At 43.0% G+C, this 26184-nt stretch overlaps 1 protein-coding gene across 1 annotated transcript in view; it reads right to left on the reverse strand.

Annotated features, from left to right (window-relative positions):
• The window catches only part of EMILIN2 (elastin microfibril interfacer 2), a 39996-nt gene continuing 13812 nt past the window's right edge, over positions 1-26184 (reverse strand). The window contains 6 exon segments of the mRNA XM_035564132.2: positions 1-4800; positions 5572-5706; positions 11018-11056; positions 11620-11952; positions 18638-20572; positions 22642-22817. Coding sequence (XP_035420025.2) covers positions 4463-4800; positions 5572-5706; positions 11018-11056; positions 11620-11952; positions 18638-20572; positions 22642-22817 — 2956 coding nt within the window. The 3' untranslated portion in view covers positions 1-4462.

The following is a 26184-nucleotide window of genomic DNA, read 5'->3' on the forward strand; positions in this document are numbered from 1 at the left end:
TCACAAAACAGGCAGGCTTTATTTGGACATGTCAGCAGTTGGCTTCCTTCCATCAAACAGTTTTCCTCATGTTCTTAGGTATCGGACCCTGTACACCCATGTATACATGCACAAACAAAGCATATGCTCAAATGCACTTTGAAAAATTACTTTTTTTTTTACAATCAAGATAGCAAAACGGATAAATGCCAAAACCTGCTTATGTATGAACGTGTTATAAGATGCTCTTTGAAGTCTCCCACGTACAATGAATTGGCAGAGCAGTTCTTTTCCATCTTGTCTAACATCTGCAGGGTACATTGCAGGAGGTTCGGTGCATGCAAGTCTGCCTTGTGATGACGGGACGCGGCCTCAGGTGTTCCCGGTAGCTCGACAACGTGAACTCTGCACCTTTCTCTGGGAGCCAAAGTGTACCTGCAGCGCGTGTCTCAGTGAAGCAAATGTCCCTCACATCTCCAAGCTGACGCTGCGTGAGTGCATTTGTGGTTTTGGTGGACCATTCGTATCCACTACCATGCCATACCGTAAGGACTGACTTAGCAGCTGTAACTTGCTTCCAAATGCAGGCTGCAGCCTTGGGAACCAGTTCCCTCCTGAGGCTAAGCCGCTTGCGGTTAAGGAGCCATTTACCTTGCATTCCCAGCACATTTGAGCCTTTTAAAGCTATAAAGGGTGCTCACGTATGCTTTGGGCCAAGTTGCCTTCCCATGCCTTCTACTTACAGGTGCACATCTTTGGCTGTTTGTAGTGTTCCTGGAGTGGCTGGCTGTCTCCACCAAGTTAACTAGCTCCTCTGTCTGCTAAATTGCACAAAGTTGCTGCAAGTAACCTGGGGTAGGTTGAAAGGTGACGTGGTGGAAGTTGGTGGAGACGTCCGTGGCACGCAGCCACTGCTTTAAGTGCTCAGTAGAGTGACGTCTCCACTGTCTCCGAAGTTTAAATGGCAAATGAAAATAATGAGGTAGTTTCACGTTTTCTGATGGAAAGTTGCATTCCCGCTTTGATCCAAGCTTTCCTATGATTTTCTGTGCTATGATTGATTTTTAATGGCTCTCTGCTGCCCTTCCCGTCTGCTCTAGGATGCGCTGTGTTTGGCCAGGGCAGTCGGTCTCTCTCTGGCTGGTACCACTGGTTTGTGAAACATGCAGTGTACCTGCCTTAGCGCTTCAACCTACACTTTTTTTTTTTTTTTAAGGTGTTCTTATTTTCAGATGCTTCCTATTTGAGGTAGTGGATGCTTTTCTATGTGGTAGCTAAATGAACCAACAGTGTGAAAAGGTTCTTTCAGTGCAGGCTATTTCCTTGGTTTGTTTCTGATTCCCACTGAAGATGTGAAACCCCGTTGGTGGGTTCGGGGTATTCTGAGCAGTGCTCTCACCCCTTTCCTTTGAAGCTGAGCTGTTTCGTACAGAACAAATCCTCAGTAGGCCCATGAATTCATCTGTGCCTGAGTCTCTTCCAGCTGCTGCTAAATTTAAGGATCGTTTTAACCAAGCACTGACTGAGGCAGCAATTGGCAGTCTGATCCCTCCTCCCTTTGCTGTTCAGGGGCTGCAGCACTGCAGTCTGCCCAGCAGGGTGAATAGTCCACCTTGAACGCTCCAGTAAGGTAACTTTATTAAGGGAAAATGAGCCACTTACCCTGATTACAGCAATTACCAAAGAAGCAAGGCAGTGGTTCCTCATCAGAGTTCATAGCTTCAACCACTGTGCTGCTAGAGCTGGTGGATGGGGAGCTAGGTCTAAAAGCTGTTCTCAAAATATGCCTCAGACTGGGTCCTGCTGTGACATACCTTAGAGGGTGCTTTACAACCAGGTATAGATCCTGGTTATGTTGCGTTGTATGGGATCAAACAATCCCAGCATCGTCAGCAGCAGATCCTGGGCACAGGGAGAAGCTTTCTGTTAGAAGAGAACCCCGTCCCACAGCAGAACTGGGCTCATGAGGGTGCGTGGGTTGGGCTTAGAAACCTACCGGAGCAGTCAGGTAAGAATTAGGTGATGAAACGTTTGTACCTCTAGCACTAAACTTTCACCGCTGATTCTTAAAAATATCTCACTTGGAGGTAGGGGGGTGGGGAAAAAGGAGGTGGTGTTTGCCAGCAAGGTCTCCCTAAGCGCTCAGCTCACTTTGTTTGTTTCCATGAGTCATTTTTAGCACAGGCAACAATAATGTAACAATACTTGAGTCACACACAATCTGGAGCCAACTTCTTAGAGAACACAGCTTTCTTGAGAGTGAAAAATATCCTAAAAGGAAAAGAGCCCCTATGGCTTTCATGCATAACAAGAATTTGTTAAATATATATATACATATATATGGTTGATGTAATTAGCTTTCAGAAGAAAAAGTCTTTCCTGTCTGTCCCTTCAACTCAGAGACCTAGAAAGGCATGGGAGAGCAGCAGGCTGTTGCTTTGGGACAGAAGAAAACTGAGCCCCTCTTGAACGAGGGGTGCTCCAGCCCAGATCAAGTCAAATGTGCAGGGAAATGGGGGGGGGGGGGGGGTGGCTCCCTTCACCAGGCTCTGCAAGTTCACCAGGTCCCTGAAGCAGCTGCTCCTACACAGACAGCCTTCCTGCTCCACGACACATCCAGCCCTAGCTGCTGCTTATCAGCAACACCCCAATTTCTGAAAACCAGGTGCCAGGAGATCTTCCTAAGCCATGCGCTTTTAAAAAATCCACTCGCAATTTCCTTCCTGTGCTCGCCCCACCACCCCTGCCCGGCACAACCCTAGCTGCAAAGGAACTGATGCAGAGCTCCTCGGGGGCCAGAAAGCTTTTTCTGTCTGCTTTTCTCAGAGGCAGCTCAGCTTCCAGGATGTGATAGTTTGTTGTGGGAAGGCCCCATCTCATCGCCTGGAAACAGGGTTATTAGGGAGTATCTATTCCAAAACTATGCAGCAAAGGCGTGAAGTCTGCATTTGACCTCCTCAGATGGGGAAAGGCTTCAGCTAAGTGTACGGTGCTGCTTCCAGCGCAGGGAGTTCGTCCTTCACCTAAAGGATTTATTTGTTCTGAGGCTATAAACAGCTGTTCTGGATTCGTAAGAAGGAAAATACACTACACAAACCACTATGACAAATACAACTCTATATGTGATGAATAGACTATGAAAAAGAGGGCCAGTTTATGTGCGATATGGATGACAGTGGAAAAGCCCTGCTCTTGCTGAAGTATGGTTAGATTTTTTTTTTCCACCCATGAAAGAGCTCAAAATGTTAACTCCAACGAGCCAAAACATTATTTTTGTTTTCTCAATTGAGACATGGCTAGTGTAAGAAATAAAACATTGTTGCACCAAATGTGATTAAGCTAATAAGCAAGTTGTTCCATCCGTATAGACAGATGCTGAGTGTTAAACCCCACTGAAAAGTGCTGATGCAGGAGGCTGCTAAAACAAAGACTCAGTGCAAGTGCTTGGTTTGTACTTTTGACAGCATTGGCTAAAAAGACTATTTTCCTATAATCTTTTTAGCCAATTTTTCCTCTGGTTTATCTTTTACAATGCAACAAAGAAGAGAACTACTTCTGTAATGCAAATGCTCTAGGAATTCCAGACACCAGCACTGTAAAATTTTTCAAAAGCTTTTCAAAATGACCATTTTTCTAGCTAAGAACAGGTGACTCGGAGATTTCTCTGACCTGTCTTGTTATTTTCAAGCACTAAGCCCGAATCTCAAGAGCATCACACTTCACCGGTTGTCTTTTTTACTGTACCAGTTGGAAATTACTGTTTAAACCCTTCAGTAGCAGCAACTGTGCCTTACACTCACACTTGCCCGCTGAAAAGCTGAGGCAAGGCTAAGTTCTCCTTGCACTGCTGCTGCCACTTGACTGGGCTGAGAGGCACTCGTCTCTTAGCACTGCATTTGGCCCTTAGGGGAAAGAGAAAACTGATGCAGACAAACATCATTTTGCTTTGCACCACCATGGTTAGCAATTGCTTTGAACAAATCATGTGAATGCACTTGGCTCACCGTATTATTTTAATAAAGCAAGGACTAAGTCATCGTCAGTGTCCAATGTGGTCTCACTTTCTTGCCCCTGCTTTATTGAAAACATGAAAGAAGCTGGCTGCAACTGGAAACTGCAGCAAAGATGTAAACTTTGATACACCACGGACCCTGGCAGAGAGAAACTGGGGAGCAGACTGCAAAGGCTATTTAATAGGGAATAGCAAGAGCACAGTGGAGAAGTGTCTACTGAGAACGTATTTGTTGTTTAACAGCTGTTTGTTGTGTTTGTACAGGTAAACAAGGACTTGGGGAAGGAGTTAATTTAGCTACAGAAACAGGTCTTTTGTAGCTGTCTCTGAAAACTGGGGACAAGGTTTCAATACAGATAATAAACCCATCACTGAAACCAAATATATAAACTGAATATATTAAAGCTTTGAATTTTATTACACTTAATTTCTTCGGAATATCTTACCCTTCTCTCCTGTTCCACGATGGACCTAAACATGGGAAACGGAAGGATAAAGCAGAACCCCACTAAACGTGGAATACATTTCATCGGAGTCTGTGTAGGCCAGTTTGCCTCCTGTCACGACGACGTTTACTTCATCTCCTGCTTTGAGGTGAAGAACGAGGTGGAATGTCCCAGGACCACCACAGGTCCGTTTCCCCGAGTAGGGTTTGTGATACTCCAGCAGTTCCCTCCTGTACCCAGCCGTGTGGAGCTGAGCAACGCTGGCATTGGAGACGGACAGCACTGCCTCTACGTACTCATCCCGCTCCGGCGCCAGCACAGCGGTGATCAGGTAGCGCCCCTCATACGGTGATGTGAAGATGCCTGCGGAAGAGAGACGGGCAGGGCTTTCCTGAGGTATTCAAAACGGAGAGGCCTGAGTGCGCTAAGCACAAAGACAAACATAGCACAGCACGCGCTGTCCGCTGCTACGCAGAGGTGACTGTGATGAGGTCAGCCTGGGCAGCTGACCAACTGAGAGCGGTCACGAAGGCAACGGGGTGTGCTGAGCTACAAGCCAGACTCTTCGCATACAGTTTAAAAATTTAAAAAAAACAGATTCAGTTTAAAAATTTTCCAGGCTTGCGATGCAGAAAGCACCAACACCACAGGTACGTAACACTTAAGTCATGACAGCCCTACATAATTCTGCAGAGCCCTGAGTTTTAAAGAGCCAGCCCGCGGAGGCGTTTCGGGGTGCGTGAGGGGGCTGAGGTGGTTTACACTGTAGTCTGTGTCAAAAGCAGGGAGCCCTCCTCTCCCCCAGCTGCAGTGAAACAGGTGGGTAAGGAGCCTCCCTGCTGCTAATAGCGCAGGTGCCTGAGGAGGGGTGAGGAGCACACAGTGGTCGTGCTGGCAGAGCAGAGAGGTTGGTGAGTCAGGCCTCGGTGTCACTGGCAGCTGTGGAAAACCAGCAGGGACAACGTGCGTGACTGTCCCCATCCTTAGGAAGCCCCTGCCCTGCTGCATCCGGTTTAGATGGACTCGTGGATTTTGTTTAGTTCGACGCACCGCAGCGCCTGAGATGGCATCGACCGCTGGTAATGGGGTGCTACTGCCCAGCTGGCAGCAATGTGGGTCCATTCTCTGCCTTACCTGTGTTGGGGTTGTAATAGTCCCCGTCATTCACGAGCACTTTGTTGAAGTGAACCACGCCGACGTCACTGGAGAAAGGCTTCTGCGTGAGCCCAGCAGAGAATGACACCAGCGAGGCGGCGGCAGCAGCAGGTCCTAAAATGGGTAAGAACATGACTGAGGTCACTTCGGGATGACAGCACAGCCTTTCCCTGCGATGGTTTATAACCCACTGTCTCTGCTCCCACAGATACTCCACTCAGCCTAACCCTGCCACTTGAGGGGTGCCAGAATTAGCAGAATATATTCTGCTGGCCCAGCTTTCTCACCGTAAAAAAATTGACTGAGCACCATAAAATTTCCCCCTTGGCTACGGCCTCCCAGCTCTGGCAGGGGAGCCAGAAAACTGGCATCACCTACGAGCTGCTTTTTTGCCCTCTAAGGAAAAGATGCATGGCTTGTAACTGCTGGAAGTAGCCATCCTGCCACACCTGAATTCGACAATGCTCTGCCACGGAGTGGCTCCAGGATTCAGGCTGCCCCCACGCATCTCTGCTCTGTATCACCATCACAATGGCAGCAGAAGTGCGGAAGGTCGGAAGCTCGTGCCAGCTTTCCGAGGGGAGAAGCTGTGAACAGCTTAGATCTCCTGCTTTCTCTGCCAAAGGCTAGCAAAAACATCTACACAAGTAACACTTTTAGGTACTCTATCAAAGAGAATCATGTCTGGGGCTTTTTTCTCTTTTGCACTTCTCTTTCAGGGAATTTTTCGTTCTGTATTTTTTTCTTTTCTCAGCAGCTCAGACAGACACAAGTATTTCATAGTCTTATCTGCTTACTAGCTAAAACCACTTGATGAAATACAATTTGGACTATTAGGACAAGTTTTTACTTTTTAAACAGACTGGCACAAAGGCAAGTCTTGGTGATCAACCACATGTTAGTCTTGTTTTAGCTCCCTTCCTTCTAAAGGTTTCCCTTAAGGCAGGAACACTGCTAGAAGCAGTCAACTATTGCTGCTTTGATCAGGCAATTAGGTAAACTATGAATACACTTAAAGTTGTCCTCGGCTGCTCCTTCTGTTCAACCCCGTTCAGGTTAGGATCCAAGTCTCTCTGTGCTGTGTCAGCCCTGCTCCTTGTTCTGCTGCCTTTAAAATAAACGTCTGGTTTCTCTCCCTCTCAATCTGACATGCTACCAGCAAGCAGTGATACAAACGTTCAATTCTGATTATATCACTTGGATAGAGAAGTTAAAAAGTGACAAAACTTTACCTAAAATGTGAATATACCAATGTTACGTTAGTTTTTTTTTTTCCTGAATAACTTTGCACGGAGGCAGGGGGACCATTAAGATGCCAGCAGCTTCAGAAATGGGAAATAACCACCATGAACTCCCTTGGGGTCTAGCAACCAGATGCCTCGTGCATCTTTGGGTATCTCCTCATTCAGTATTTTGTCTCACGCTCACAAAGCAGACACAAGCCCTTTTACCTGGCAGTACATGTGTAAGAGCTCCTGTGAGCTAAGATGAGTTTATTCAAAAGGACCAAAATGAATTGCAGGAAGTCTGCTTGCTTCAGGAGGGAGCTTCTGTAACGCTCCAGCCCTTTAACATCACTCTACTTACAGGAAGCGCCTTTGTAGTCACAGCTTACCCTGAGACTCACATCAAATGATGATGTACATCAACTCATTTCTTGCTGGCTGACTCAGAGAGGTTCCTGCAGCCTGCCCAGAAATGCCCTGCTCTCTGTTTGCAATAGCTGCAGCTCACAGTAGCTAAGGATCTGGGTAGGGAAGTGACTCCTGTTCTGCCTCCCCTCAGCTTCCTTTAGATTTTCCTGCACTGGCACTGATTGCTTCAATAGTTGTTAGAGTTTGCTGCCGAAGCCTCATTCAGATCTGCAGCCTTGTTTTTTGAGCCGTCAGCTCAGTTTTATGCGTACTTGTCTAAAGAAGAGATCTTAACTGCCTCTAAATATCCTGTAGGGTAGTTCAGTGGGCAAATAGAGAGGTGCAGGAAAGTCACGATGTTTCTATGCTCTCCTCTCCTCCTCCTTTCTAACTGGAGCTGTGCCTGCTTGAAGTTTGCCCAAGTCCTACCGATAGCTCTCAGCAATGCTTTTGCAGATCCTTACAGGGGCCAATCGCCTTCCCTTACATGTCCCCGCTTGCAAATGCTTTTCTTCACCCCGAGATCAAAGTTCAGTTTCTCTACGCAAGGTCCAGGCTTGGAAACTCCACACTTTCACTTAGGAGCTAGTGCTGTGAAATTTTAAAAATCAGGAAGAAAATTTCAAAGCATTTGAAAGCCAGGAGCTATAAATGCACTCCTCGTGAAGAAACTGCGAGGCAGAGAGGAAGTTTCACCTTCAATTAGAAGGAACGGGCTGAAAATATCAGCAATTTACCACCACCACCTTTCTTTTTTTAAAAAAAAAAAAAACTCCTGTTCTTCTTCTGTGCTGTTCTTCCAAACAAACAGGAGAAAAGCACAGCCACCGGTGCAATTGAGGACGTTTCCCTCAAAAACATCAAACATGCTTTCCCCCTGCACTAAATCATTAAGGTGTACCCACTAGAATATTGTTCCCCATCAAACAATCAAAAGAAACACAAGAACTCATTACAAGCACAGCTTGGTAATTTAGGTATTCAGTAAGCTCTTTCTTCAAATCAAGAACCACTGACAGCACCACGTCTTCCACTGCAATAAAACTCATGTTTTTACATCTGAAACGTGTCCTGTAGGCTGCAGTCACATGGAGCTGGCTCAGTATCACACAAGTAAGAATGAAAGAGCTCAAACCCACCTTAGCCCTTTATCTGCATGGGCGTGTTCAGCGGTGTTCATACAGCAAAAGGGTTCACTAGCTCAGCAGTGTTCTGTATTACACTGCACAAGAAATTCCTCTGAGAGAGGAGCGATCACCCTGAGTTGGAGCTGCAGGGTCGGGGACTCCACCAACGCTGCAAACTGCATGAAGGAGGAGGGAGGGAAAGGCAATTTGTGCTTTCAGTGAATTTTTTTCCCTGTGACCCTCTGCATGCTGATCAGAGCGTCCAAATCCTCTTCTTGGCTCTGTCCTTGCCTAGCTGTGTGACCTGGGGTTTTCTCATCGGTTCCCAGAGCAGTTCATCAGCTAATTTATGAACTCTGCCTCTGCAATTGTCAGCAAAGAAAAATTCTCACGACTGTAAAATTGCCGTGCTTCAATAATATTCGCTGATGATGTTTCTTTAAGTAACTATTGGTTCAACTCCTTTTGTAGCAAAAGGCATTAGGTGGAGCCACTTGGGTCCTAATGTTTAATTCACCTTTGTCATAAACCCGTTGCTTGTGAAAACAGAGCTAATTCCTATTATTGTACCTCACACCTTCTCATTAACACTTGTAAATCCCTGAAGATCTTTACCTACAAAGTTATACTGTAAGATGCATCCAAACAGACGGCTAATGCATCTGGAAAGCTCAGAAGTGCTATTGAAAATATGCAAATTAAGCCTCAGCATTCAAGACAAGCACTAATGTGGGCTAGTTTAATACCAGAGCACAGAGCTGGAGCCCTCAACTTCTTCCTGAGTAATGCTTTCACATAACAGGCTAGTCAGAAACAGAAATGAAAGGGAAAGAGAAATGAAAGGGAGTACTCAGAAGGCCAATTTAACAATACATGCTCCTTGTTTTAGGAATCATAGTACAAGAAGGTCTGATCTTTCAGATTACAATTTCAGGACCACAAAATGCTCTGGGCGAAGACTGACAAAGGCATCAACTGCGGTCCTGCCTGAATTAGGTCTTAAAGGTTCCTCAGTGCCTTACCTAAGCATTAAGTTCCTCCCCCAACAAACCAAAAACCTTCCCTTTCCCAGCTGTTAATTTCTACAACACCGTTAGCTGCTGAATTCTTCCCCAAAAGGCTCTCTTTCATTGCTGTTTATAAGCAGCCACCACCTATATGATCAGGGACAGCGGGTGTAAATGCCCCAACTCCACCAAGTCGAACAGCTACTTGTTGAACAGCTATACCTTACCCTCTGCTTTCTATCACCTTACCTGGCCTCAGGGCTTGCGAGCCATTTTGGGTGAAGTATGACAGACTGGCAGGTGTATCTTATATTGAGACAGGTCTTCAGGGGCACAAATCAGGAAAAGGAACTCCTTGGCTGAGCCTGCCTCTCTGTAGATGTCGGAGTGCTACCACACCATCTGTAGCAACATGTTCCACCAAGCAGCCCTCGTGCACATTGGCTGCCACACCTTGCCCTTTCAACATGTTTAACGTGCACAGTTCACAGTTTTAGCATAAACTTATTAAAATACTGCTGTCTACGAAGTGCAGTAGTATGCATAAAGTGGAATAAGTCCCCCAGGAAATCCATTTATCACAGAGATCTAGACATTTATATTGGCTTTTCTGGCAACAAGATGAATGAGCATTTCCTTACTTCTCATCCCTTTCCAGAAGCCTAATCTATAGCTCCTTGTTCTTCCTCTACTGCAATCCTCAAACACAAAAATATTGCTTTGAGGCTATGGAGGACTTTTAATTAGAAAGTATATTTATCAGAATTACAGTATCAACTCTTTACACCTCTTCTTGTCAGTCCCCAGCCTAGTCTTCAGGACGTGCATCGGTGATTTTGTTAAGGATAAAACCCAGGGGTAGGATTTTGGATGCCATAAAGCCCCTCTGTTCTATCTATTTCTGATATTTCCTTCAACAAACTTAAATGAAATCATTCTTTCTGGAGAAAGTGTGGGAATATTCACTTTAACACAGGATACCACTCCCCAGGGTTTGATACTATCTGGAGTATGAGGCTGTAGGGCAGGCAGCAGCCGATCCATGTATTTATCGAGGCCAACTAGCATGGCCCACACAAGCTATATAGCTGCTTATCATACAAATCCCTAAGTGAATTATGATATTAAAAATTATAATAAAACCGCACCAAACCTAGAAAATTGTATTTTAAGTCTTTCTAGATGATGGCTGACAGTGGGAACACTCCTGCTTTCACTGAAGTCAGGAACACAAGTCCTCATCATTCTAACAAAGGTAGAAACTCTCCCATGAGGAGGACCAACTCATGCACTCAGTTACTAACAGTGCTTCAAAAATCTTAGCATTGGCCTCAGTATTAATTTCTTACTAAAGAAATATTGAATTCATTGGAAAGAAATAGATATTTTTCATTTAAAAGGAAAAAAGGTCTGTCTTGGCATTTGCTAGGAAATAAACACTTAAAAAAGCACAAAGTAAGTAACAATAACCCCAAATGAATATTTTTTAAAACCTCAAAACACCTACATTTGCAAAGGACGCAGGCTCTCTTTTAATGCTAAGGTGTAGCAAAGGTGTTAGGTTTTCCTTAACATCATTTTGTTCTCTCAGCCACAGCTCTCCAGGGACTGATATAAAGTACCCGTGTAAAGCATTTCTGCAAAACAATTGCCTTACCCTGTGAGTCCGTGGTTGGAGGAGATAACTTCGGATATCCTACAAAGCAAAAGTAGTGTGTGTTAAACAGAACATAATTGAGTAAATTATGACAAAATATCACTGCATTCTTCTAAAAAATATCCTTTGTTATCAAAAAGCTACCTACCAAAATTGCTACCGAATAACATTTCCTATGAAATGCTCAGATTATTGTTAAACTGAGGCAGTCACAGCAGAGAAAACCAAATTCTTACTACAATGCGTTAAATCCACTGCAAGCACTACAGCAAGAAAAAATTAATTTAGGTTTCCCTAGGGGCAAAGGCTGCTGTAGTTACCAAGGATTTTACATCAGCTCCATTGACCTCATGCTCTGTGCAGCCCTGACGAAGGCAACAAAGCTGGCACTGACCAAGTTTCCCCTACTTCTGTAGCCAGCTGGAGGCTGCCAAGCCCCATTTGCAAACCACCTCTGCCCTAACTCCCGGCTCTAATAGCTCTAACGGCTGTCCACGGAAGGCTGACAGGCATCTGGTAAAGCTCAGTTTCACCCCCCTAGCGAAGGCCTGGCACGTCCGTAGGTCTCACAGGGTGATTCGCCGCTGGTCTGGTTCCCTCACCTGGTGCTCCAGCGTAGCCTTCAGCAATGGGCATGGTGCTTTGCCCAGCCTGGCCATCGACGCTTCGCAGCCGCCCCCTTCCCGACATTAACACGGTGCCCGGCGGCCCTGCCTCTCCAGCCTCCAGGATGATCCCGGTCGTTCCAGGCAGGAATGGGGCGACTCCCGACCCCGGCAGCGCCGGCCGCGGAGGAGGTCTGGGCAGAGGAGGCTGGAGGGGAGGCCTGTGCCGCGGGGGTTGTATCCTCGGCCGGGATGGCAGCAGGGATATGCCCGGCTGGGGCTGCAGAGGAGGTCTCGGTGGCACCGGCTGCCGCGGTGCTTGTGGTCGCCCTTTGAAAGGTTTGAAGAAAAGGGAAATGCAGAATTATTCGCTTAAAATAGTCTATGAAATTGGTGTATGCATATTCATGGGAAGCAAATACTTCAAAATAAAACCTTGTCTTTCTGCACCGAGCTGGCTGCACGTTACAGCTACCTCCCGCCGGTGGCCTCCACCTCCACTTCATGCTCTCTCTCCTTCCTCTGCTTTGCTCCCTCCTGCCCACAGCTCTTCCCTTCTATTCTGTACTCACACAACACCCAGCACAAGGCAGTCTTGTTCTTACCCAACCCTTTAGCGCTATCACCAAAAAAAAAAAAATCCACAGGAAAAAAAGAGTAAATGGACAGTGACTTGGGGATTTTTTCCCCTACTTTGAAAAGCAACGGATTTAAAATTCCAAATACTCCCATTACTAATATGTTCTGACAACAAAGGCAGAACCCCAGGATATAATTTAGCTGAAAAGCCCTTATTGTTTAAAGGCAAGAGATACCATTAAGAGACTTTTCCAGCAGGGCAGCCAACACATACGACATTGGGGTTGAACAGTGCTGACATGGTAACATTTGGGTTATCAGCTGGTACAGTTCTGCATCCTTTACAGGAATTACAATGCATTCCTATAAATGAAGTCCTGGATGAAATTTAAAGATGCAATGTCCTCCTAAGTGTGAAGCTGACTTATTTATAGCTGTTATTTATAGCTGTTATTTATAACAGGAATTTACAAATGTGTAGATTTCAGCAGATGCAACGACACAGTTTTTACAATGAATTACCAAAAAGAAGTGCCTAAATGCACACTTTAGACAGCAGAGTAAAAAAAAAATATCTAACTCTTGATATTATACATTAGCATGTATTCATTGCACTTTAAGACCAAAGCATGGTTTTAGGCACAGGGATAGGAGTGAAAGTTTCTGGGGAAATGAACAAACATCCCCTTGCAAATTTATCTGATGCAACTTGTCGTGCCAAAGACAATTGCCACGGTCTGCAGCAGGAGACCTCTGCCCCAGGCACTTGGTGGTGAAAACAAAGCACATTAATCCCTTACAATCAGCCTGGGTAACCTCACCAGTGGCTAAGGCTAAACCAAACGCCTGTGCTCCACAGCAGCTGGAGGGGCTTGGCCGTGGCAGCAGTGGCTGCCCTTCAGGAGAGGGTTACAACCAGATCCTGCAGGTATGGACCGTGACGGTGTTGCCGGCAGCCCCTGTGCTGCTCCACCACTACCTGGTGCTTTTTGTCTGCATTCCCAATGCCATGCGTGATTAAAGGTGACAAACTCTGCACCTGCACTTTACCCTTGTGAATCTTATTTCTTGTTTCCAGTCTCGTAAAAACTCCTCCTAAGCCCTCCAGGGTACTGCGAGGCTATCTGAAGTCATGGTTCCACAACACCTGCATTCATTTGCTATATGTATGTCCTTTAAAAGAAAGTCTTCAGGAGCTTTGCTGGCTTGATTTTAACTGCTGTGGGAATTGAAAGTTATGCAGGCAATGCGCCACGAGGTTGGACTGAAGCTTACTCGGTAATTCCTTCCACAAGGCAGAGGACTAAAAGGTGAAGTGTTCACTTTGCACAGGTTAGAATGATCTTCATTAAAAAATCACAGATTTTAAAATCTTCTTAAAATTTTCCAAAACAAGGTTTAAAGTATCTAAGTGAATTATTTAGTTTACTCTTAAATCAAGCATAGTTGCTAACTTAATGGGACGTCTGTCCACAGTAGCACAGATTCACACCTTCAGCTAAGATCTTCAGACTAACCTCATTCAAAACAGAAACTGGCAAAATGCTTTATATTGGTATATAAATATAAGTACTTGTCATTTCTGTAGTCACTTAAACTGAGCTTTATTAAACCAGGGGCTGACACAACCAGGGGCTGATTTGGGCTGACACAGGGAAAATGACTATGCTTTTGTGCTTGTTTTTCTAGAGCTTTAAATAATAATCTGCAGCTCAAATCCTGCATCCTGTGCCAGCAGCTTCCTTGCATGCAGCATCAATATTCCAGCATTCAGTATTACCCAACTACACCCCCATAAAGCCAAATCAAAACTATCTGGCTAAAGCTCAACTTAAAGTGCCAGTTATCAGATATCTGAGGGCTAAGAAGGATCATGGTCTGCCATCTTTGCCAAGCTTTTTGGCATTTTTGACTGAGAAGCATCAAACAACGACAAAGTACCAATAAATCATTAGATAAAGATAACGCTGGAACCATCCTATCTCGATGCTGGATTACCCAACACGTGTTTTCAATTCAGAAAGGAATGAGAAAATGAATCCCCAACAAAGGCTGAGGTGAATTTAGCTGGACCTGCTTAAGCTTTGCTGAGCAGCTGACAAAACAGACATGTTCCTCATTGTCTACAAAATACCTGGGAAGGCAGAGAGCAGAGCTGAGATGGTTAAACAGCTGAAAACGGTGATGCTGTCCTCGCAGCGGTGTTGTCACTGCTCTGTTTGCTGCCACCAGACTAAGTGACAGCTCGGTTACCAGGTCAGGCAGCAGCACTGCCTTGCTTCTGCTCTCAGATGCCCCTCTGCAGCTGAAACTGAAAAGGCTTCCCTTGTACAATTAAAATAAGAATGCTTTCATTCCCATCTCCCCTTAAAATATTTTATCTTATTCAGTTTGATTAGCCAGGCAGCTTTAACCTCCATTTTACTTCACTGAAGAAAGAATAATTTTGCAGGAATGAAGAAGAGCCATGACCTGGATGCACAGCTCAAGTCTTTCCTTGCAGTTTGGCTGATTCTAATATGGTTCTGCCCTGGCCACGTGCTCATCAGACCCCAAAACACACAGTAAGTGAAAGATAAAAGAAACTATCAACTAAAGGAATCAGTGGCTGCACACACTAGAAGTCACAAAGACATGACCTGCATTTTCTTACAGATATCAAGGGGATTTGACAATTAAGCACCATCTTGTAAGGGAGGCTACAGGAACTGACCATGACTCGTTTGTGATATAACACCTGTGGTTTATGTTGCCCCTTATAGATGTAGCATAGAGCATACATTCAGTTTCTTTGACCCTAACATCAGCAGACAATATTTAGCTGTTACTTTTGAAACCCTGATACAGCAACAATTACCAGAGGAATTGCAGTTCAGGTTAAATAACCGTAACCGGAGCAAACTACAATCCCACACACTTCTAACTACCAAAAATCTTCACGAATCTGTACGAAGAGGCAGTAAAGAAAAAGGAACAGCTGACTTTAACATTGCTTTTAGTTTCGCACTATTTGAAGAGCACTTGTGTCTGCAGAGAGGCACAGACCGCAATGAGCAGCTACTCTGCAAGAACTTATCTCTCAAAGGAGCTGGGGGCAGTGACCATTTCGTTTAGACAAACAGAAGCTGGAAAACATAACCTTGGCGAATACATCGTATGTGGTGATCTACGTACTTGGAGCAGAGCACCACCTGTCACCACCCTGTTTAATGCTAACATTAAGTTGCATTATCTTCACCAGAAATCCAAACTAATATAATACTGTTCTAGCCGCTGGGTTTACACCTGCTGTTGTCTGCAATCCTTCACTAACCTGGTGTCTTAGTTTGGACTCAGGCACTCAAAACCCTAGATCCAAAAAATCTTTAAAAATTCTTAATAAGATACAGCCACACTCCTGAGTTCAGCGCTGGGCCTGCACCACTCAGTAAGACTTCATATTGGATCCCTTCTGACATATCCTTGCCTTACTGCCCTCAACAACTCTATTAGTAACAAGTTGTTTCTGTTATGGTCCTTCTGAAGTCAAATGACATCACTTGAATGCTACGATACACTGGCAAGTAGTGCAGAAGACATTCGGCACCGATCTACGGCCAGAACTGAAAGTCTTCTTTCAGCTAACGCAGGTATCAGAGAGGCCACTGCAGTCACACCGCCTGCGAACACAAACACAGCTAAAGCCGTGCCCAGCTCGCGTAACAGGGCTCCCAAACTGCTTCCCAAAAAGGCTCTTTTGCCAAAATCTTTCTGGACCTCCAACTGTCCAAACTTACCCAGACTGCTGCGCTAGACAGCGTTATTTTAATTGGAAACATTTGGGGATCGAGGCATGTGCTTCACAAATCCTGCAGAGGCCGGAGGGAGCCGAAAGCTGAGACGGCCCTCCAAGGTACCTGCGTGTCTGGGCTTCAGCAGCTGAGCCTTTCCCCATGTGCTAAAAACCTAATGGTGGACGGAGAAACAGCTCTGCTCCGAAACTGAATTACGCTATGGAAACCCAGGCACGCTTTAGGCTTTTTAATGCCTGACAGTGTTGTAATAGAGGTTGACAAACACAGCCCACGAGGCCGCCCGAACACCTGCTTTAAATAGCAGGAGAAAGATTACTCTAAGTGTCTTGGATCTTTCTCCAGTGTCAGTTCCCAGTGCGAATTTATTTTCGGTGAGACGGATGAGCAATAGGATAACACAGATACATCATACTGCATTTTAATGGGAACTGGGTCTCTTCTGAGAGACTCGGGGATTAAGGTCTTAACCCTGTTGAATTTAACAGATTTCACTAAAAGAGATATCTGAGAATTACAGACCTCCTCTGTTCCTCTGCATTTCTTCCTTTAAAGGAAGATATATATTTTTTTAAATTTTATTTAATACAAGAGCTTCTCACCTCAGAATGATTTTTATGTCAAGCACTGCAACTGTACTGGGTTTTTGTGGCAAAGTTTTGGTAGTGGGGGGTTGCAGGGGTGGCCTCTGTGAGCAGAGCCCAGCAACTGCCCCATGTCAGATCAGAGCCAGCTCCAGTCAGCTCCAAAGGGACCCACTGCTGGCCAGAGCCGAGCCAGGGAGCGATGCTGGGTGGGCCTCTGGGATTTAAGACTGTTCTAGTCCACTAGTGATAGGCAATAAATGATATTGATCACTCTAGGCCGAGTCTGTTCTGCCCATAACGATAATCATTGCGCGATCTCCCCGTCCTTACCTCAGCCCTTGAGCCCCTTCCATCGTATTTTCTCCCCCTTTCCCTTTGAGGAGGGGCAGTGAGAGAGCGGCTGTAGTAGAGCTCAGCTGCGTAGCAGGGTAACATCATTACAACAATACTTTTGTTTTCAAATGGTTCTATGCTCAAAGTAAACACGTCTACAGCAGGCTTTTAAGTCTTTGCCTCAGACTGAGAGGGGTATCCTTCCCCACAGGAATTATTTTCAGACCTCCATGAGGCACAACTTTTCCACTCAAGCAGGCACGCTCTCAGTCAGGCACCAGATCTCCCCCAGCCACCACCAGTTCCTGCAGCCCACAAGGCTTCCCCTCAGCACCTCTTCTTCAGATTTAGGGCCAGACGCAGAAACTGGCCTCTTTCCCACTGCTCTCTCACCAACTGAACGCATTCTGCCCTTTGAAAGCACAGCCTTGCCCACTGCATCCAGGAATCAATACTCCAGCGGGGCTGGCCAGCCCCAAACACCCCATCTCCAACAGACTTTTCACAGGCCTATCTCCACGTCAGTACTGGTGTCAGCATCCGTAATTCCCCTGAATTATTATCCTTCTCTAAAATGAATAAAATGTCAAAGGAAAAAAATACTGAATTCGAGAAAAGTTCCTTCTGACAAAATAAGTATCTCAGTTTTGACACAATAATTCATGTTGTGTCAAATTTATCTCATGTGTATACAGAAATAAAACCAGAAGCATCTCCTGGGCTTCACAGCCAACTGAAAAGTGCAATTTCAAAATAGCCTACACTTCCTATGTTTTTTCTTCATGGTAACAGGAACAGGAAACCAGCTTCCTTCTGTACACTGACTCTTTCAAAAGAAAACAACTCACTGCTGAAATTTTGGGCAAGAACTGCAGAGGGACCGACTGGCATTTGGCAAACCCTCTAAACCATTACGGCAAGGTTCACCGACACATAGAGGTTACCATTTCATAGCGTTTTGGGCCAAAAAGATTGTGCCTCTGTTTCTCAACCACTCCCACACAAACTTTAAACTCACTGTGAAGTTAGATTTGAGCCAACAGGTTGGACGACTAACGGAAGTGGCTGAGGTATGAAAGCATTGCCAGCCGTAGTGTGAACATATTGCCAACTTGCCACCTATGTTTGTGGGAACACAAACTTCTGGCAGGACTATGAAACGAAAGTGTTAAATTGCCACACCAAGATATGCCAGAGCTTGTTTGCGAAAGTCCTAAATCAAAGAGTCGGTGCTGAATTATAATCATTAACTCATGCTATGAACAAAACTTACAGGGAATCTTTCTTATCATAAATTTGAATTCTTTTGTGTTTGGTTTTCTCAATTTACTTTTCAATTCCCCTCGAGGAATCAACTGGAAGGATTCTCACACGTAATCTCATACACACAGGAAAAAGTTGAATAAAATAACTGAAATAATACCTACAGATAAATATTAATTAAAACTTGCTTTAAAGCCACTATCTAAAATATTAGTTTTACTACTATCTTTATTCTGGCTCAAAGTGAACACGAAAGCATAGAAGACTTTTTTTAAGAATGCTTTTAAAAGCAAAGTCCTCTATGGTGTCTTAGAGGAAAGCCAAAATTACAGTCATTGTAAAAACAAAGCAGAAATTGTGTAATATTGATTTTTTCCTCCTTTGTTTAGTTCCTCTATAAATGACTCAGGAAAGAAAGCCTGTTGAAAAGCAAATAAAGCATTAAAAATGCACAAAACTTACTTGTGTCAGACTGAGATTTCAGCATGCCTTCCATGTCTGTGGTGATTTTAGAGACCTGACTATAAAACTGCTGGACAGAATTTTTGAGGCCAGAAATATCTTTGGAATGAGATGATATAGTTCCATTCATTTCACGTATGCAGTTCCATAAGCTGCTCACGTGCTTATTCAGTCCTTCTTTTATCTTCTGCAAGCTACCCGAGACAGAGTCCAGCTTGCCGCAAACTTTTTCAACATGCGAGACTCTGCTCTCAACATCTGAAACACCATCCTGGACACCTTGGGTCTTTTCTTTACACTTGCTGAGATCATTCAGGACTTGGTCGTTTAATTGTTCTAGTCTCTCTTTCACTTCACTGCAGCAATTATCACTAGGGTGAATGGTTTGATTTGCAAATGTCCTCTGCATTTGATCAATTTTTCGGTAGACGCCTCGTTGTGTTTTTCTACAGGTAGAATTGACACCCAGAAGTTGCTCCCTGCAACTATTCAAGCCATCTTGGAGATTTTTCATATCTTTATCCATGACATTTAGACTATACCGGAATACACGCAAATCTCTCTGCATTTTCTGGTTGTCACGTTGGTTATCCTTAATTAAGTTAAGTTTCTCGTTAAGAGAGCTATTTAAAGACTGCAAAAGAACAGAGTTGTTCTCCGTTTTCAAAAGCAAGTGATTGTATTTGTTATTACAATTTTCTAGCTCTTTCTGAAGGTCCTCTGTTCCTTGTGGTGCAGATGGACATTTCTGCCCACAGAGGTGTTCGAGGGACAGTAGTTTGTTCTTGACAAGATTTATCTCCGTTGTAAACTGCTCATTTGCAAATCCAGTGTCACTAGGCATAATAGGCCCAGGATTAATATACATTCCATCTGGGTCTGTGGTATTAGCAATCTCTAAAATAGTGCCACCTAGTCTATCTTCTAGTGACCGTAGCTTTTGGTCAAACAAGTCTCTCAGTTCATCTACCTCAGCAGCTATGGCACCTCGGAGAGTTTCCTCGACATAAAAGCAATGTTCTTCAGCATTTCGTTCTGTAACGTTCATCCTTGCATCTAGCTCCTCCAGCCTCTCACCAAACATGTCTTCCAAATCCGGAGTCGACAATCGACTGATTTCATTGTCTATTCTGACATTCAAGATCCTGTGCGCTTCCACAACTCTGTCAAGCTTCTTATCTAAATCTTTTATCTGCTGGTCAAAGTCATTTCTCTCACCCTCCTTGCAACAACTGGACTGGTTTGATGGAATCTGAGTTCGAAGGGCATTTATTTCTTTCCTCAAATCATTCTCTTTTCCTCTTATAACATCAATTATACCTAAACAGTTATTTTCATTGTCATCACACTGCTGCTGGATATCCTGTAGTTTGTATTCACAAGAGTTCTTCAGATCTGCCATTTTCTTTTCAAACCCTTCCAGTATTTCCTGTCTGAGGGACTCAAATTTTGAGTCTATATATTCCTGATATACATTGCCACTAGGCATTGTTAATGTAGGTCCCTGTGCTGCCTCCTGCAGTTGTTTTAGTTGTCCTTCATAGCCTTTTACTTTTCCATTCAGCTCCTCCAGTTGGTCATTCCTGATCTTCAATGCTTCTTTGACCTCAGCTAGCTCAGACTTTATATCTTCCATTTCAAAATCAAGAAAAGGGTCTTTCTGATCTTTATTGCTGAGGAGTCCAGGCAGATGGATAGTGTCTGTTTCACCACCAACCGCACTGTCAGGCTCTGGGCGGTCATAAAGGTTGTTCAGCCAAGTGACCAACATCTTACTAGCATCTTCTTGGACAGTCAGCTTTAGGTTTTCATTCACACCCGCCAAGGAGGACTGAAGTTCAAGCACTGATCGTGTAAGTCTAAACAATTCTTCCTCAAGAAACTGCATTTTCTTCTCATATGGTGGAGGTTCTGGCGCTTCCGTTGGTTCTGCATCTGTTTCAAAGAAATAACAGACAAAGTCTGGAAGTAAGTATTCTCAAGGGTATCTGTTTTGGTCAATGGAGGCCAATTTTACTTTTGCTGAAATCCAAAAAATACTTTAAAATGCATAATGCTTATTCCTTTTCCATTCTTGCTTTCAGTAGTTTATAATTAAAAAACCTTATCAAATAATTCCAATCTAAACGTTTTATAACATTGACCAACTCCTGCTCAGATAGCTGTACAGGAAAGACATTGTCTGCACAAGCAGCAGATTTCCCACCCCTGGAAGCTGGACAGGCACAGTTGATCCTACCTAAGAGGATGGATAAATGGAATCCCTAAGATCCCTCCAGTCCTAGTTCCTAGGATTCTCAGCAACAAGGCACTAACGAGTCAAGACACTGAGTGTGATTCCAAATAATGATTTAACGTATATCAAACTTTCAGCTAGATCACCAATTGTTTTGATTTAACAAACATTTAAATATCATTTTAATGTGTAGATCTGTATGACCATATTTATTTACATACTCCTACGTATCTTTGCCATTATGCACAGAGGGATAAACTCTATAAAGACATCATGTATAAACCCTATTGTGGTGTCACATTATATCCTTTAGGCAATTCATAATTCAAGGACCTTTGTGCAGTTAAGACATGCTATTACAGGCACAAGTAAAAGTAAAATGAAGTTAAGAAGCAGAAGTGAAGAAGAAAGTATACTTCTTTATAGAAAATAGACACACAAATTGTTAGCATCAGAAAAACTCTTTCAGATGACAAGTAAACAGCTAAGGATAAGAAAAGTCCCCTGTCCAATTGTGACTATATTGTGCTGGAGTGTTGTTAACAGTTAAATCTTCAGATAAACGAATTTTAGCACTGATTCCAAGCTAAGAAAGCTAGATATACTTTGTAAAGCAACACTGAGATTGAGTTTGAAGGGCATGCGGTTGGAATTGTTCTTAGTTTTAAACTGGATTTCAGCTAAAAGGCAGTACAAAGAAGCTAGGAAGTCACAAATTATTCAAGACGGGCACCATGGCCGGTTCCTTTAATAACGAAGAAGTTTGAAGACACACAGTGTAGCTATTACATACACACTGGTCTATTTTTGCTTTGAAACATATTTTTAGGGGGGTTTGTCAGAGCAAAAAGAAGATTTCTAGATCTAAGCGGTGTGCCAGTTACTAAAGAGATTATCTTGTTTTATTATCTTTTTTTTTTTTTAAGCAGTATTTTAGGTGGGCTAACAAAATATTTAAACGCTTTATTTTTAAAGCATAGATATGATCTATAGGGGTGGTTTAAAACTATGTATTCAGTCCCACTTGATTCCACTACACAAAAAACACCAGTGCAAATCTGACCAAGTGCTATATGTGACATTAATCCCTGATACTGCCATGAAGAAGTCCTTCAAAAAGAAGCATCTGTTTACCATTTCTTGTTAATGGAGAAAAGGCATAATCCTGCAGCAACAGCGCTCCTTTTACCCTTTCAGAAGAAAGTATCTAATACAAAATTGTTCATTCTTTATAGTATTTTTTTTAGCATTTGAGGCTTATCATTCCCTTACCCCTCAGTATTAAGGCAGGTAGTCTAATATTAATCTGTAAAATCTGCTCAAGCCCTTGAACATGCAACACATTGTGAAATGCTAGGAAGCATCATCTATCATTAAAACTAATACCTATTCTTTTTTCATTTTAATAACAGTTTCTCTTAAATATATCATTTTTTTCTTTTTTCTGAACACTGAAGAAATCACCAAAAAACCCTCTATATTCTTACAAAAAATAACCCTAAGACAAATATTTTCCTGAGCCATGAGCAGACAGATGGCATTTATGGCCAGTGTTCCACACACACCCCTTCATTATTCTTCAGGAAATTCTCTGTATCAAGACTGTGACTGCCTGGCTATTATTTTCCCACCACACAGTGTCTTCCATATGGATTTTGTACCTGCCAGTAGTTGAGTTTAATAGAAACCATAACAGTTATTATATGTAAAAAGGCAAAGCAAGAAACCAGACGTTATCATGCATACCAAAACTCAAACAAAAAGTTACCCAAGCCTTTCTTCACAACAGCTTTCACTGGTGTTGTGGGACGACGAGCTGCCTTCGGCTGTTCTGCTGGCCCTTCTCTGCAGTCTTCACCTTTGTACCCAGGACAACATCTCCATTCTAGCTCTGTTACTGTCTTATATGCAACTGTGTACCGAGGTCTGAAACTCGTTCGGTACCTGCCAAAACAGAAAGTACTGTAAATGATCTGTAACGTAAGCCGTTATTTAGACTAAGCCTAAAATTAAAACTGTTTTTCTTTTAAGTGAGATTCAATTAACTACAGACATGCTTTATTTTTTTTCCTTCAAACATTAATTAAACAAACTTTTTTGTCCAGGTCTAAAAGTTACATGCACTTAGCACAGTCATGTCAGGAAGAGCAAACATGGCCCAGGCATGAGGGACTTTCTTCTATGAGCTGAGGGACAATGCGCTGGGGGAAGTGAAGGTTCATCTCATCAGGCATTGCTGGGAGTAACAGTGACTGCCAGCGTATTACTCTATAAATTCAAAACCTTTCTCCTCTAACTGCTTTTCATCACAAACCCACACACAGGGCTCCTCTGGCAGCAATTCTTTGCGGCATCAAAAATGCTTCTGCCTACTTTGTCCCACTTGTCCCGCCATCATCGTCACTTAAAACGTTCCTCGGAATCCCTATGTACAGAGCAGTCAAAGCCGGGAAGGCTGTTCCAGGAAAAGACAGGATGCTGACAGCATGAGTCAGATAAGGACATGAAAGAAGGGGTCAGATGAAAGGCTAAGACCAATGAGGGAATCGACTCTTTCCTACTTCACTGTCCCTGTTAAGCTCAAGAGTTCATGAAGACAACCCTATGCACCTTACGCATACACAGACTTAAGGTTCCCCGATTAATCACTCAAATAGTTAATACACGGCAACCTGATTCTGAATGTGCAACTGTCTTCAACCAAGACTTTTTCCACAATTTTCGATAAGTGCGTATATCGTACGTTCATCTACAGTCATACCCTATGGGATTCCCCCAGACCATATTCAAAGGCTGTTTTCTTTTATAAAAACTATTATCAGTTTAAGGTATAACTCACGTTGGGTGGAGAGATGAGGAAATGAAATAAAACAGGGATTTGTCACCTGAGTTCTGTAAAGTGGTACACCTGGAACACAAACTTCAATATGAACGAACACGTTACCCCGACTCCTCATGAGAATTTCTTTCTGTGAATAAAACTAGTATGACACTACCCTCTTTATAGTATCTTCAGGGTTTTTTTTGTAGATTCTTTCACATTAGAACAACACTTTGCATCCATTAAAGGCAGACTCACTTCCCAAATGAGGTGCCCCTAACGTAGTAATACTGGCAGAAGAAATATGGGACAACTGCAAAGGACTTAACAAAAGCTCTACAACACATCTCATTCATACGGAGCATATTTTGGGACAGAGAGAATACTGCGCAGAACGAGCATCAGAAGCACCCAATGCTATCGCAAAAAATCAACTCCATGTCTCGTTAAATGTTTACTTGTATTAATATGCAAAATCCCCTTTTGTTTAAAAATAATCAGGAATCCGCTACCAGATGGAAAGAATTAAATCGTACACCAACTGTGAAACAGTTTCTATTGAAAGTCACAGAGTTTAACTGTTAATCTCCAAGGCTTGTGTACAAATAACTGCAGAAATAATTCTGCATTTTTCATGCATCTCCCACTCCAGACATAATTCTAGTATGTCCCATATCCGATAGCCGTTTGCTGTCCGTGTTTTGGTAAACTGCTTAGTGAACTCGGGGTGGGGGGCTTCAAAGTGTTAACCAATAAGTAGGAATTTGTTTCTTTTCCAAACATAACTTTCCGAGTCCTGTAACAATATATTCTACTTTTTGCACTGAGGAAATACTCAATGTTCTTTTGCATTACTACTCTATGTACAACCTCTTATTTAAGAGAAAAAAGTTACTTTGACTAAAGACAATGCCATACTTTTCCAAGCCATTTTTGGGCCAAACAGTAGGTTATTCTAACAAGCCTCTCTGGATTCCCTTTTCCTGTGAATCTTCATAGAAAGGCGAGGGTGGGACTAGCCTGTAAATCTGTCCACCAGCCACTCCTAGCTGAAGTGGTTTGCTCTGGTTATCAGGTTTTCAGATTCTGCCTCGGTGAACATTAACTCAGAGGGGTTTCCAATCCTTTTCAACCTTCACTATAGCATACATGAAACTGCTGTGGGCTGCGCTCAAGCTCATAATTTCTTTTACTGTGTTCACGAAAACATCTGCTGAACCCTGTTTACAAATGTAAAGTGCAGCCATCCCAAGGTCAAGTGCTTTAAAATTAAGTGAGTGCAACGTAGAGGGCACCATTGGAAAGGACAACATCCCGACCACCCAGGAACTTCCTTTTCCTTCTCCCTTATCTGAATGTTAAGCCACATCTCATGTAGGTAATTTGGGTAGGATCCCCTTCCTTTGAACTAGCTGCTAGAGGCAGAGGAGTGACGGGATTAGCTAAATGTTTTAGTGGTTTGAAGTGGTTTAAGAGTCATTACCAGCTCTCTCACAAACACCACATTACTGAAGTACAAACTTTGAACTTCCAGATCCATTTTCATATGCCGGAAATGGTAGTACAAACTTTTCTCTGATTGCCATAAAGCACTTGACTGCTCTAAGCTTTGTGTGTGTTCCTTTCTATACTTTCAGGGACAAACTCCTCCCTGAAAATCAAAGTATTTTGACTATCTTCAGACGCCACTAAATTACATTTCTCTGTTTTTTTCAGTAAAAAAAAATATTAAGAATGTAGCTAAAAGCAATTTTATAAAAGGCAATAAGAACAATGTTTATGCAAAACATGCATTTGTTTACTCAAATTATAAAATCAGAATTTTCCTTGTACCATTTCTGCCATTTCTATCATATCTTAGATAAGTTTCTCTTTCCATACTTTATAGTCATGTTCATCAGTGTAGACACCTTCAGATGACTGCAATATTCAGATAACAGTAAATTACAAGACAATCAAATACAAAAGAAGAATATAAAGAAATTTAAAGAAGCCATGCTTAATATTTTTCATATCGGCTAATTATACAACTTTTATAACAATCTGTCTTAAAAATAAAAAATAAGCAAGTTCAACATTCTCAGTCTTCATTTTCTTTTATTTCACAATTTCACAATCATAATAGGCATAAAATGCTTTCATATGATTTATTACAAAAATAATTTGAATTGCAGAAGAATCCTCTCACCTTAAATTAGAGAACAAAAACACTGTGTAAGTCTTAGCAGTCTATTCCTTACAAATGCTCATAACTAAGTCTGAGAGCTCAAGCAAATACACAAATTGGACCTGTTTTGATTTGAGCTATGACCCGTCAAGTAATGACTATCCTGAATCTTAAACCACAATTCTCCTAGAGCAAAAAGCGTGCTAGAATGAAAATGCTTCCAAATCTGGACACACCACAGCTTTCATATTTTACAATCTGAACTGCCATACCGAGACAGTAATGCTTATGCGGAGCTCAGAAATTAAACAGGGATTTTCTTA

Source organism: Cygnus atratus, chromosome 2 (assembly GCF_013377495.2).
Source record: "Cygnus atratus isolate AKBS03 ecotype Queensland, Australia chromosome 2, CAtr_DNAZoo_HiC_assembly, whole genome shotgun sequence".
NCBI lineage: Eukaryota > Metazoa > Chordata > Aves > Anseriformes > Anatidae > Cygnus > Cygnus atratus.